Here is a 14,141-nt window from a genome sequence, read left to right as displayed (position 1 = left end):
CTTGTACCCTTAACAAAGTTAAAAGTTCCCCAAATCACCTTGATATTTACTCTGGTAACAGCATACCATAACTACTCTCAAAAGATCTTTTGTAGGGTTAATTGGAATGGTGGGCAAAACAGAAGGTGCTATGATATCTTAAACTAATTCAACATTAGCCTTTGGTTGGGTAGTAGATTTATTGTTTTTCCCACCCAGTACCTCTTATTTTCTCATTATAGACATCTTTATCCTTAAGTTTATCTCCCTACCTGTTCCAATAATACACGATACATTAGATTCATTGATCTTTCTAAACACTGAGTTGAATTTTTGCCACTCTAACATGCAAAAAATTTGTATGTTTTATCATATAAAAAATCCTCTTTAATTTGCATGAAAAAAATAAACTCTTGAACCTGAGCCAAAGAAAACTTAAAACAAGTGAGAAAGGCCTGTAAATTTTGGAGTGGCTTTATTTTTGCATCTAGTCCATGTCTCAAGTAGAAATTGTCAGATATGTGGTTATATGATTTTAAAGGAGTTTGTTTTTCCCTTTTTTCTGGAAGAAAAAGGCTCCCATCCTGTATCTAATCGGTCTCCATAAATTATTTGTTCCATTATTCATCATTAATTATTCATTGGGAATTTACTACATCTAAAATAGTGAGGAGAGGATGGAAACTTTCCTTTATTTTCTGGGACTTCTTTCTCTTATATTTCAGCTAAAATGAGAGCAAGTAAGAATCTTATGTCTTTTGCTGCTAAAATTAATACACCTGGGATATAAATATTTCTGAATTAAAAATATTTTTAATTAACTTGGTTGGTGCTATTTATTTATTTATTTTTTTATTGTTAGATCATAGATGTGTACATTAGTGCAATCAAGGGGTACAATGTGCTGGTTTCATATACAATCTGAAATATTCTCATCAAACTGTTTAGTGGAGCCTTCATGGCATTTTCTTAGTCACTGTATGTAGACATTTGTATTCTGCCTTTAGTAAGTTTTGCCTGTACCCATTCTAAGATGCACCGTAGGTGTGGCCCCACCCATTACCCTCCCTCCACCCTAACCTCCCCCATCCCTTCCCCTTCCTTGGCCCTTTCCCCATAGTCTTGTGCTATAGTTGGGTTATAGCCTTCATGTGAAAGCTATAATTTGGCTTCATAGTAGGGCTGAGTACATTGGATACTTTTTCTTACATTCCTGAGATACTTTGCTAAGAAGAATATGTTCCGGCTCCATCCATGTAAACATGAAAGAGGTAAAGTCTCCATCTTTCTTTAAGGCTGCATAATATTCCATGGTATACATGTATCACAATTTGCTAGCCCATTTGTGGGTCGATGGGCACTTGGGCTTCCTCCATGACTTAGCAATTATGAATTGGGCTGCAATAAACATTCTGGTACAGATGTCTTTGTTATATTGTGATTTTTGGTCTTCTGTCTATAAACCTAGTAAAGGAATTATAAGATAAAATGGCAGGTCTATTTTTAGGTCTCTAAGTATTCTTCAAACATCCTTCCAAAAGGAACATGTTAGTGTGCATTACCACCAGCAGTGTAGAAGTGTGCCCTTTTCTCCACATCCACGCCAACATCTCTGGTTTTGGGATTTTGTTATGTGGGCTACTCTTCCTGGGGTTAGGTGATATCTCAAAGTAGTTTTGATTTGCATTTCTCTGATGATTAAGGATGATGAGCTGTTTTTCATGTGTTTGTAGATTGTGTGTCTGTTTTCTTTAGAGAAGTTTCTCTTCAAGTCCCTTGCCCACCCTGATATGGGCTGGGTACAGGATCCTGGGTTGAAAGTTATTTTGTTTTAGGAGATTAAAAGTCAATGACCATCCTCTTCTAGCTTTGAAGTTTTCAGCAGAAAGATCTGCAGTTACTCTAATGTTCTTCCCCTTGTAGGTGATGGTTTTCTTTTGTCTGATTGCTTTCAGAATTTTCTCCTTCATATTAACTTTAGTGAAATTGATGATGATGTGTCTGGGGGATGTCTTATTTGGGTTGAGTCGTGCCGGAGTTCTGAAACTGTCTGCTGTCTGAATTTCAGAATCTCTTGGCATGTCTGGAAAGTTATCCTTCATAATCTCATGGAGAAGAGACTCTGTGCCTTGTGAAGCCACTTCATCGCTTTCGGGGATCCCTATAAGACGAATATTAGTTTTCTTCAAATTATCCCAGAGCTCTCTGAGAGAGTGATCTGTTTTTGCCCTCCTTTTCTCATCCTCTTTGAGAGTTTGGGAGTGTTCAAAACCTTTGTCTTCAATGTTGGAAATCCTTTCTTCTGTTTGATCCATTGTGTTACTAAGGGATTCTACTGTGTTTTTTAGATTTTTGAGGGATGCAACTTCTTGTCTCAATGTGTCAAAATCTTTGGTCATTTGGTCTTTGAATTCGTTGAATTCTTGAGATATCTTTTGGGTTACTGCTCGAAATCCTAATTCTATCTTTTTTGCTATCCAGATTCTGAATTCGATTTCTGACATCTCAGCTTTTTATTTGTGCATGGGATCTTGTGCTGTGTCTGCCCCATTGATCCTTGGGGGAGTTGATCTACTCTGATTATTCGTATTGCCAGAGTTTTTCTGTTGATTTCCCCTCATGATTGTTTTTCACCTTTGCCTCTGGCCGTCCTCAGAGTTGGGGAGGTGTTTCTCCAAGATTAGATCCCAGCAGGATCACTCTATTGTTTCTGTATCTTTGTAGTGAGTGACCCTGTGTAGTTTCTCTGGGGCTGCCCCAGCCAGGGAGTTCTGGTTGTGGAAGCAGTTCTGGAGTGTGGCACACCCGGATCCAGCAACAGGGCGGGAGGTGGTGCACACAGTTCTGGGAGTGCCTGGCACCCAGTGACTTTGGCATAGAGAGCCCAAGGCTCTAGCAGTCTCTGGCCAGGAGAAGGGCTCTGCGCAGAGGCAGGGAGGGCTCCAGAGGGCATGCAGCTACAGAGTCCCTGGCCAGATGCGTGGGCCGGTGTGGAGGCAGGGAGGGTACAGGAGGGAGGACACAGGGTTGTGCAGCTCCCACAGTTTCTGGTCAGGGCATGTGGAGGGCTGGTGGGTGTGGGTCACGGGTCGGGGGTCACAGCGCAGCTCTTATGGAGGTCTGGGCAGCGCCAAGCCCAGGAGTTTTAGGTTGCTATGAGCTGTGACTCCACGGCACTCTACCGAGGGCAACAGCCCGAGCCTCCAGTGTGCCAAAACTGGTCTCACTCTGCCCCTGAGGGTTAAGGCTGTAAGGAGCTCAGTTCCCACCTTTAGGCTGCTCAGTCACTACGTTACTAGATCCCGCCTGATCCTTGCTCTGCGATCCTGAGGGCAGAGCTTGCCAGGGCAATTCTCTCACAATGGCTCCCTGCGGCCCACAGCCGAACACTATTAGCTCTGTCCGGCTCAGAGGCTCAGTCTGGGGCACTAGACAATGCCCAAAGTTCTCTGCACTCCTGCTCAAGCTCTCCCCAAGGCAGTTCAACTGAGTGCCAAGTCCAAAAACACTGAAACAGTTCACAGGTAAGGCCTTTCTGGTTTGCAGTTTCACTGCTGCTTGTACTTATGGATGCCAGCGGGATTAGGTTGATTGAACCCACGCAACCACTTGCCAGTTTTCCACTGTTTTTGTCCTCTTCTTGGGGTCCAGAAGTCCCTTGCTGACTCCCTGTATCCTCAAAGGGATGATAATAGGCAGATCCCACCAGCCAGAGATGCCTGGAGTCTTATCTCCCCAGACTCACTGTGCCCAGTTGCAGGGAAGCTGTTACTTGGGTTGATGCTATTTAATTAGTAATATGCTGTTATTTTAACTAAGGCAATGGCTTTCAAAGAATTTTTTAAAAAGAATTAATATTACATCGACTACAAATAAATATTATATAGAATTATAGTTTGGGCAACAGCTGAAATTTGGATTGCTTTAGTTGAAGCAGTGAGGGGGCCTGGAACCTTATGGATGCACGAACATGGTTTGAGGACCACTATATTAAGTAAATAACAACTTAACCCTCCTCCATCATCATATTTGTATTGGTCTTTTTATAGTTCTTATAGTTTTACAGTTCTGTCTATAACTGCAGGTGGACAACACATTCCATGAAAGCAGTTGGTATTACTCTACTCCATGGCCGGAGATTTTTACCCCAGGGTTATCTTAACCATTTATTAAAACTGTGTAGCTGTTTGTAAAAATGTTTTCTTACATACCCGATAAATGTTATTAATATAGGTTGAGATTTAGTTCCCGAGGTTAAAGATGCAAAAAAATCTGACTATATTTGCATTTTACGAGTTTCCTTGATTTTAATTTATTTCAATTTGATGGGATATGTAGATAGCTAAGGCCTAGTAAAGAAAACAGATGCCACCTAGCAAAGTAAGTTATAGTCATTACAAACCACCTTTACAGATAACTCCAATGACCTGCATAAATATCTCTATAACAAACACTCAGACGGGGTGGTCTTATCATGCTGCGTTACAGAGGACAGAGGATGATTGTTGTGATATGATTAGGCTAACTTGGGCCTACCTTCTTGGTTTTCAGTCAGGTTAGGAATAAGAACAATTTTAATTTTAGTCTTCTAAAATTTTGTTCACAAACTGTCATACACCCCTGGTAGAGAATGCTTCAAACTTAAATACAATTTGGATGTGCAGTCAAAATGATCTGATGTGATCACATATTATTGTAATCAAAGCACTTATTTTGCTTTTTTCTCACAGTTTAGACTTAATGCTTTAGTATATGAAACTAATGAATAGAATAAAATCTATTTCATGATGAAATTCAGAATCAGAAGCCGTATGAACTAGATGAAAGTTTAAGTGACCTACAGGTGATAGAAGATCTTTTGGCAGATTTTCAGGGAAAGGTTTTTCTGAAGCACTTCTACATTATCAAGAAGGAATAAATTTGGGAATAAATTACTTTTTCATACCATGAGTTGGATGTATCTATAGAAAAGAAAAATTACCTAGATTGAATGTAGACAGCATGAGATTGTGATCATATTACTAGGCAAGAAGATCCATAGTATTTATTATTTGAATATGAGGATGTTAACAGTATCCCCAGAAGTCCCTTGCTGGCACATCATGGGTATGATTGTCAGGCTCAGGGGCTAAAGAGTATCAGTGAATTACTGTTTTGAAATGTGTGTGTACACTGATATGGGAGGAGTGCTTTGTGAATGTTTATACTTCTGTTGTTTAACAAGTGTCAGTGAAGTCTAGTGAAAATGTTTGCAATCAGGAGGATGGTGAGGACAGTCATGGGACCCAGGACAAAGGGATGGAGAAGAAAATAAGAGACAGGCTGGTAAGCAGAGAGGCCAGTAGAGCCCTCTTGACCTGATGAACATATTATAGGTTGATTTTTAAAATGCTTTTGCATGTTTGTGTACCCCATTTTGGAATTATGCCTACTTTCTGTTTGATATAGCCAACTATTTTCTGAAAACTTGGAAGAATGTTCTTTACTGAAACCGCCCCTTTCCCACCTATGTTCCTTTTGCATTTTATGCCTCCCAGATAGAGCTCATCACAGAACAGGTGTCCTTCCGAGTTTGTGTGTCAGCTATCATTTTAAGGGCGCTGGCTAAGTTTTATTTCTTTTATATTCTTCACATCCTATATAATAGGTGCTTAAAACACATTCACTGAAAGGCCTTAGGTACATCTGCATAAGTTCTACTTATTAGCTAAGACAAAGCTCAAACCCCTCACCTTTAATCAAACCTTCTTGGACCATCCCAGATCAAAGAATGAATGCTTATGCGCTAATGTAAATGAAAAAAACCTCTATCATTTAGCTTGTCTTATTTAATAATAAATTTCCCAAGTTTAGAAAAGGGGATATTTCCTTCTCCTCCCCCTCCACACCACACACCACTTTGGGCCAGTGCACGGCTTGGATTGCACCTTTGCGCAGTGAAAATGAAACCCTCTTGCTCCTGGTTTAAGGAGGCCTGAGGCAGAGTACACGGGAATGTGGGCAGGATTTCAGCACCCTCATTTCGGGTACCTTTGTACAGCACATGATCTGCACAATTGTGTACAGGAGTCCAAAGATGATACATGTTTTGATTGGATAAGATTGTAGAAGAGGCCTCCTGGGTTCCAGAAAGCAAACCAACAGAGAAGATTGTGTGTTACTTTCAGAACGGTTTTTGGCAAGTACCAAAATGAAGTGCCACCTCAGTAGAGGACCTGCAAGTGAACCTTACCTTTCCTATGTGAAACTTTCTTTCTAGAATGACCTGCAGAGAGATTTAAACCTTTTACTGTGAACGCTACTGTTTTTTGGCTACCCATTCTTCAAGGATAAAAATTGCTGAATACTAGAGAGTTCACTGTGAGATTCAAATTGTGTGTAAGTTGTCTGTGTATGAGAGAGAGAGAGATAAAGCTCTGATTTGGGAGTTAGAAATGGCCTACCTCCCAAATTGTTCTAGATTTGACCGTCGACTTCATTTGCATTACACTGAACACCTTGGTAAAATTTTTTATTTCACTGATTTTCTGGGAATACACCAGCATTTCTTGAGTATGTCTGCCACTCAGGTAAATTCAATGCGACATAGTGTAAGGACAGCAGACTAACTATGTTTGAAATTATCCAATAAACATCAGACATGTCAACTTGGGTAAGAGCAAAGAAAGAAACAGAGTACAGAGAACTGAGGCTAATTAGAATCTTAAATTATGTTTGCTTTCGGAAGTGGTTATTTGTTCCATTAGAAAAATGGATTTAGCTGAATTTGGCAAGTTTAACTCAGGTTTATAGAACCCATGAGTGGGCACCATTGTTTCATTAAGGGGATTCATTATATCTATTGATAGCAGGCTGCCAGATAAGTACCGTTTCCTGTTTGGGCTTGCTCACAAGGAGCGCCTGTTTGTCATTGCCTGTATCCTGTCACTAAGCTACGTAATATAATGTTGAAACTCAATGTGCTTTAATTACACAATGACCACACCCAGTGAAAGATGTAAAGTCTGATTTTAAAAATGGAGATTTATTTCTGGTTATGATCTCATGTTCTGTCAGAACAAAAGAAAACCAAAACCCAAACCATGCTCAGACAATATTGGATTCATAGCACTGAGCTTTTAAATACAAGCATCCTTGACCAGGCCAGACACTGTCTGTTCTGCACCCTCAGGGAATGGCTGGCCTTTCATTGATTTGAAAAGGAACTTCCTAGCTGGATCTGCTCCCTAGAGATGTTAGGCAAGCCTGTAAACGGGGCCAAATTCTCAAGGTTACCCAAGAAAATTAGGAAATTCAGTTAATAAAGAATAAAAGTAATAAAACCATGTTTTCAACTTTCCGCATGTTTGCCAGAAGGTATTAATCTCATATGCAAATATTATTAGCTCCTTGACCTCCCCTATGGTTATTAGAATGCTAGTAGAACTATGTTGGAGTTCATGTTTTCCTGAAGTATCTGAACTATTCAAATATCAGTGCCATTAGGATATTTGAATACTAAATCATTGAAATGAAATCAAAGTCATAAGTTACCTTCAAATATTGGTGCTTTAGTTTCTCTTCCTCTACTTTCAGGCGTCTCTGTGATATTTCTTCCTGTATTTTCCTTTTATCCTGAAATAAAAAAAGTTCCAGCATATTTAATTTTTTTAAAGTTTGTTTCAATATGTTGTCTGGGGATTGCTGTCATTATCGGAATGGCTGGCCAGCAATGTGCTCTTGGCATTGGTGTGAAGCTGTTTTGGAAACTCATATTTTAAAGGAAAGGAGGTTGAAGTGAAACATTCAGCGCATTTTGCTTATAGGAAACAAGATGAAAAGGTAATTTTTCAAAGAGGCCTTAAAACTAGTTTAGCGTCTTTCCTTACTCACTGCCCTTTTCTTTCTTTCTCGTCAGTCTAGCAAGATTGACCTGCCGAGTGATGCAACGGAAAAAGTGAATTTTAAGGAGGGAGTTTTGAAATAGACATGAAGAAACATTGAGAGAAGAGAGACTGTTCCCAGCACAAGGCTGAAGAAGTTTCTGGATGAAAGACCTGCTTCATGTGGAAAGCAGGATAGCCTACGGATAGTCAGGGAGCTAAGGAAGCTAGAAAATGGGACTGTTTCCTCCTCGTATAACTTACTATGAGAAGATAGAGAAAAAAGACTTCAGATAATACTTCCTAACACTAGGAAGGCTTTTAGCTGAAATTTAACAAAATTCACGAAGAATTGTATCTTTTACCTTGTTTACATTACCTTGAGAAAATTAGACAGCATAGGTCTAATTACACAGCATAGGTCTAAGTATAATCTACACAGATTATACTTTCTAGAAAATAAAGCATTTATACTTACTAGACAGTTTGGGATTGATTTCTGTCTCCTCCATTTACTAGCTGCTCTGTGTCCTTGGACAAGATCCTTAACTTTTCTCTACCTCAGTGATCCCACCTGTTAAATGGGAATACTACGAGTACCTACCTCGTAAGATTCGAGCATTAAATGAACTAGTTCGCATGTATGTAAATGTTTCTAAAACAGTGCTCGACATGTAGTGCTCTAGACATTAAATAAATAAACATATAACTTGTTAATCACACAGAAAGCAGCACGTTCACTCTGACAATGCTTTCATTGGCTTGAAATGTTTTAGAGATTGCCTGTCTGGAATTTTTTCAGACATCTGACTGGCCTGGGAAAAAGGTCTTTATTTCCTCATTTTTGATCAGAGGTGACCTTCTCTTCCATCTCATTCATAAGGGTTGGTTTTAAATCTGTTTTCAAAATTAAAAACTCCCAAAGAACAAAATCTTGTTGCCAATAAAGACATCCAAAAGAATTTGAAGCAGGCTGAGAAGGTAATTTAGAAGAAAACGTTCCAAAAATATTTGGCAGCATTATTGAAATAAGCGCATGGCTTCCTGATGTGACTACTTTGAAGATAAAAGTTCTTTTTTTGATGTCTAAGTTCAGGTATATTTGTGGAAGGAAAACAACATGTTGGTCTCCAACTTTGTGTCATTATTTCTCTTTGTGTATAAAAAGAAATACACACCTTCCTCAGCGTTACTTTTTAGGTTTCAGAAGCAGTCTTTTTTTTTTTTTTAACAGCTAGGAAACAAGCAAAGATCTTCAGAATCACTCCTTTCTTTGAATGAAATTGAATTATTAGTAACCGAAAACTCTGAAAACCTCTGCGAGTCAATTTTCCACTATGTCTAAAGGTTGTTATTGAACAGACATTAGTTATATTTTAAATTTATTGTGCCAAACATTTTAGGGAATATTTTACAGGCACAATTTTACTTAGTACTCATAATAACAAAGAGACACTATAATAATTTTTATTTCACCAAGAAGAAATGAAAGTTTAGGAGAGAGTAACTCATGCAAGTTCTTATAATTAGTTAAGTGGCAGAGCCAGGATTTGAACCCAGGAAATTTGAGGGCAGCCTTCACACTTTTAGCCAATTCATTGTATCATTCATTTCCTTGAGTGGGAATTTAGTCAAACGAGTCATGATGGAGAGTCTCATTGTCCTCTCCATCATGAAGTACTATGGTGTGGAGGCCAAGTGGGACCTCTCACTAGAAGGGAGCAGAGTTTTGGTTCCTTGGAAGCTGGTGTTGTAACTACACTCTCCATGAATAGCCTGTAGAGAAGAGTGGTGGATGAGGACTGTGGCACTCAACAATCCCTTCTCAGCCCTGTTGATCACCAGTTTGGGCTCGTTTCATCTTGGGATTAGTAATCAGGTAATTGAAGCTGTGGGCAGAGGCAGGGCATCTGAATTGTTTTAGCAACATCAGGCTCATATAAGGGTTGCTAAGGAATACCAATGTTTTGTCACTCAGAGGTAATGCCATGCCTCTCTTATATCAGTCTAGGTAGGTAAGAAGGTAATTTTCTAATGTTATAGCCACGATCCTATTTTAAGATAAAAGTATTTTTCCTCAGAAGATACCCATCAGTGGCAAGTTATTACCCTTTAGTCAAATTTCACGGGACTCTATAAGCATTAATTAAAAAATAATATGACAATAATTTAGTTTAGTATGGCAGGATAAACTATAGGTCAACCTTGAGTTGTATATCTACCTCTATTGCTAGTGTACCAATAAAGTTTTCATTGCCATCTGATTCCTTCCCACATTATCACAGAATACATAGATGTGAAATGCCATCTTCTTCCCAAAATTTCCCTGGAAAATGAATTACCTGTATAGATAGCTCTTGCAATCCAGCACAACAGATAGTAGTGGTTACTATGGAACCATCATGGTGATTAACATAACCAGTTGAATAACATATTGCTATTTACTTCTCAATGTTCAGGTTCCTAGGCTAATGAACATTTGCCTAGAATTTTAGCTATCTGACTTAACCTATTTAGTAATTGATATTCACAAATTCCCATTCTGTAAAAAGCTATCTCTTAATTATTTTGAAAATTAATTTAATTTATTTATCTTATGAAACTACAAAGTTATTGTGATTACCTATGTTCCAATGATTTTATCACAATCCCATATTTGATAAAAGTAAGCACAATATTTAAGAGTGTGAGTATTTTGGAGACATCATCGATTGTTAGCTAATATTCTAAGGTGCCTGATTTTGTCAAGAAGGCAGGGCTGATCTTGAATTGTACAATTATTAATTCATCCAGTACTTAAGTACTTATGCACAAGTGCTATATTCAAGGTGACTTTAACAGTTGTGTAGTGTTTAAAAATTATTCAGAAGTAGATATTTTCCTTGAGCTTCTATTCTCATAAAGAAAGAAAGTTATTTGTGTAAGTAAATATAGTCATCTTAGACTATATTACATGAAATAATTATATTACATGAATAACATGAAATACATGTTATTACTAAGGCGAGTAAGGTACTATGAAGGTTGAGGGGAGACAGGGAAAGGTTACTTCTAGTTGATGTCCTTAGCAGAGGCTTTGAAATAGCACCTGAGTTGGGTGCTACTGGGGAATGGGGAGAAGAAGCAGCCTCCAGTCAAGGGCTGGATGTGAGCAAAGGCCTGAAAACTAGAACACTGGGACGTAATTTGGAACAGAGAGCCTGGAATCTAAGTTACTACACAAGGAATAGCGGGAAATTATGAATAACTGTGTGAAAATAGATTAGAGGGTATTGAATGACCTGAGTTTCTTTATATATTGAAATAGGGAGCAATAGGGGGAGGAGCATAGTAGAGTTAAAATCATGTTTTAAGAAGTTTAATACAGTCTCATTATGTAGAAAAGGGGGAAGATCTGAAGAGGAGAATCAGCAGGGCTACTGCACAACTCATACATGAGGCCACAAGGGTTTGAACAAGAAGGCGCAGAGAGTGTGGAGGTCAGAGATACCATGAGCTACAACGGCAGGGCCTGCGCTGGTGACACATGGGTGCGGGAGAGAGAGAGCCAATTGAAATACAAGACTTTAAGTTCAGGTAACTGACCAGAGAGCAGAATCACACATGGAAATGGGAAATTAAGGTGAAGGAAGATAGAGTTTGGGAGGAAGGAATGATGGATTCACACCTAGTCTGAGGTGCCCCTGGGACAAGTAGGTGGACTTATCGGTAGGTGCTGGAATGTTGGATGGAGACGGTTGTGGAGTCAGAGCTGGAAAGAAAGATGTGGGAGTTTTGGAAGGGAGATGTTTTATGAAAGGAGAAGGAAGACTAAAGACAGATACTCTATAAAGCACCTACATTTAAGGGGCATGGGCGGAGGAGGAGGGCATCCATGTAGAAGTTTATTTTGGGGTCAGTTATATATTGTTTATAATAGAGCTTAATATCTGAGCCACACAGGGGAAAGGAGAGAGGCAGGGGAGGGGAGGGGGGAGGATGGGTGGAGGGAGGGTTATTGGTGGGACCACACCTATGGTGCATCTTACAAGGGTACATGTGAAATTTAGTAGGTGTAGAACATAAATGTCTTAACAAAAATAACTAAGAAAATGTTGTGAAGGCTATGTTAACCAGTTTGATTAAAATATTTCAAATTGTATATAAAACCAGCACATTGTACCCCATGGTTGCATTAATGTACACAGCTATGATTTAATTAAAAAAAAGAAAGAATCAAAATACCCTAAATTGGTGAAGAGGTGTGTAAAAAGTACAAGTTGTCTCTTTCCCTTTGGAGTAGAGTTGCCAAATTTGGCAAGTAAAAATATAGGACATGCAGTTGAATTTGAATTTCAGATAAACAGCAAATACTTTAAGAAATATGATTATGCTCATGGGACATATTTATACTAAAAATTATTTGTTGTTTATCTGTTCTGGCAATCTTGATTTTGGAAAGCATTTGATTATCACACTTTTATCTAGCAATTCCATTTCCAGAGATTTATCTTAAAGAGATAAATAAAAAAAAAAGAAAAAGAAAAAGAAAAAAGTCTTGAAAAGATCTTTGAATAAAAAGACAACATTTTTAATAGGGAAGACAGATCATAAGGAAAGGACAATTTACACATAGAAACATGGGCACAATTAAAACTGATCTTGGGTAAGAAGTAAAGAAAGGTACTATAAAAGAACCAGATCAAAGAGTTTACTATCACTAGGAGCTTCCCAATGAGTTCATGGAACCCAGCATAAAGAGGATGGCACCTGTTTGTAAAAATGTCAATGAGGTCTAAATCCAGGGTGATCTGAAGACGTGCAACTCATGAAAAGCACTGGGGACATAAAAAGAATGTGTATGTGTGTGTGTGTGTGTGTCTGTGTGTGAGATGCTGAGAGCAAGCAGATAAAGGCAATAAAACTACTGCTGAGAAACATAACTGTAATGTTAGAATGGGGACAAAATGCAGCTAATCGACTCCTACTTTACTTTCATGTTTTTGATTAAGGGGAATAATCTTGATCCTATAGGGTAGAACAAAAATGCTTAAGGGAAACTGAAGCCCCAGAGAAAATAGAACACCAAAGACAGAGCCACTATAGTGTTCTGTCTCTGATGAGTTTCATTTCAGGAGGCAGCAAAATTGATAGGCCTGACAGAAAAATAATGTTAAGTAATCTCCTTGGAATCTTGGATGAGGTGAAAAGATATCAGAAAATGGAAAATGTCAAATGCTCCAATTTTTTGAAGAGGGAAAAAGGTGAATTATGGATACTTAAAGACTGGTGAAAGTGTTAGTTCATTCTTAACAAAGTTGTAGAATAAATTACATTTAGACAAGGAAAATGGAATTTAGAAAAGAAATGTCTGGTCAGTAGCATTCAATTATTAAAAACAAAGCATTTAAAACCTACGTTGCTTCTTGTAGCTTAATTATTTCAAGATCTGTAGATGATGAAAATAATACTGATCATCATAATAGCTAACATTTACTGAAACAAGTTTTTGTGTTAGGAACTACTTAAAGTTCACAGTGTATCAATTCTAAATCTCTATGAGATAGGAATCATGTTTATTTCCATTACATGGATGAAGAAGCCAAGGAACGAAGATCTCTAGATCATGGAAATGCAGTATATTTGTTTTCACAATAGATTTTGACTGTTTCTTACTTTATTCTTTTGGAAATTTGTGAAAATATGAACAGAAAGCAATATTTTTTCAAAAGTGACTATCTTAAAAAGTTTTTTAAACAAATTCCTTGTAGGAAGATAAATAGAAAACCAAAATTAAACCTAAGAAACAAATATATAGACATATTGTGGTAACCTTATTTGTTTGTTTATTTATTTATTTATTGATAGAGTCTCACTCTGTCACCAGGATGGAGTGTGGTGGCACCATCATAGGTCACTGTAACCTCAAACTTTTAGGCTCAAGTGATCCTCTTGCCCCAGCTTCCCAAGTGGATGGGACTACAGGTGTGCACTGCCATGCCTGCTTAATTTAAAAAATATTTATTTATTTATTTTTTTTTTTTGTAGAGACAGAGTGTCACTGTACCGCCCTCGGGTAGAGTGCCATGGCATCACACGGCTCACAGCAACCTCTAACTCTTGGGTTTACACTATTCTCTTGCCTCAGCTTCCCGAGCAGCTGGGACTACAGGCGCCCACAACAACGCCCGGCTATTTTTTTGTTGCAGTTTGGCTGGGGCTGGGTTTGAACCCGCCACCCTCGGCATATGGGGCTGGCGCCCTACTCACTGAGCCACAGGCACCGCCAATTTAAAAAATATTTTTGTAAGAAGGTCTCTA

General features: G+C 38.4%; 1 protein-coding gene across 1 annotated transcript in view; it reads right to left on the bottom strand.

Annotated features, from left to right (window-relative positions):
* Nucleotides 1–14,141, bottom strand: part of PALMD (palmdelphin) — a 56,281-nt gene that overhangs the window by 29,283 nt on the left and 12,857 nt on the right. Inside the window, exon 2 of the mRNA XM_053591878.1 lies at nt 7,513–7,593. Coding sequence (XP_053447853.1) covers nt 7,513–7,593 — 81 coding nt within the window. The remainder of the gene's footprint in view (nt 1–7,512; nt 7,594–14,141) is intronic.

This window comes from Nycticebus coucang, chromosome 5 (assembly GCF_027406575.1).
Source record: "Nycticebus coucang isolate mNycCou1 chromosome 5, mNycCou1.pri, whole genome shotgun sequence".
Classification (NCBI taxonomy): Eukaryota; Metazoa; Chordata; class Mammalia; order Primates; family Lorisidae; genus Nycticebus; species Nycticebus coucang.
Note: the sequence above shows the minus strand (reverse complement) of the source record. Positions and strands in the feature narration are given on the sequence as shown.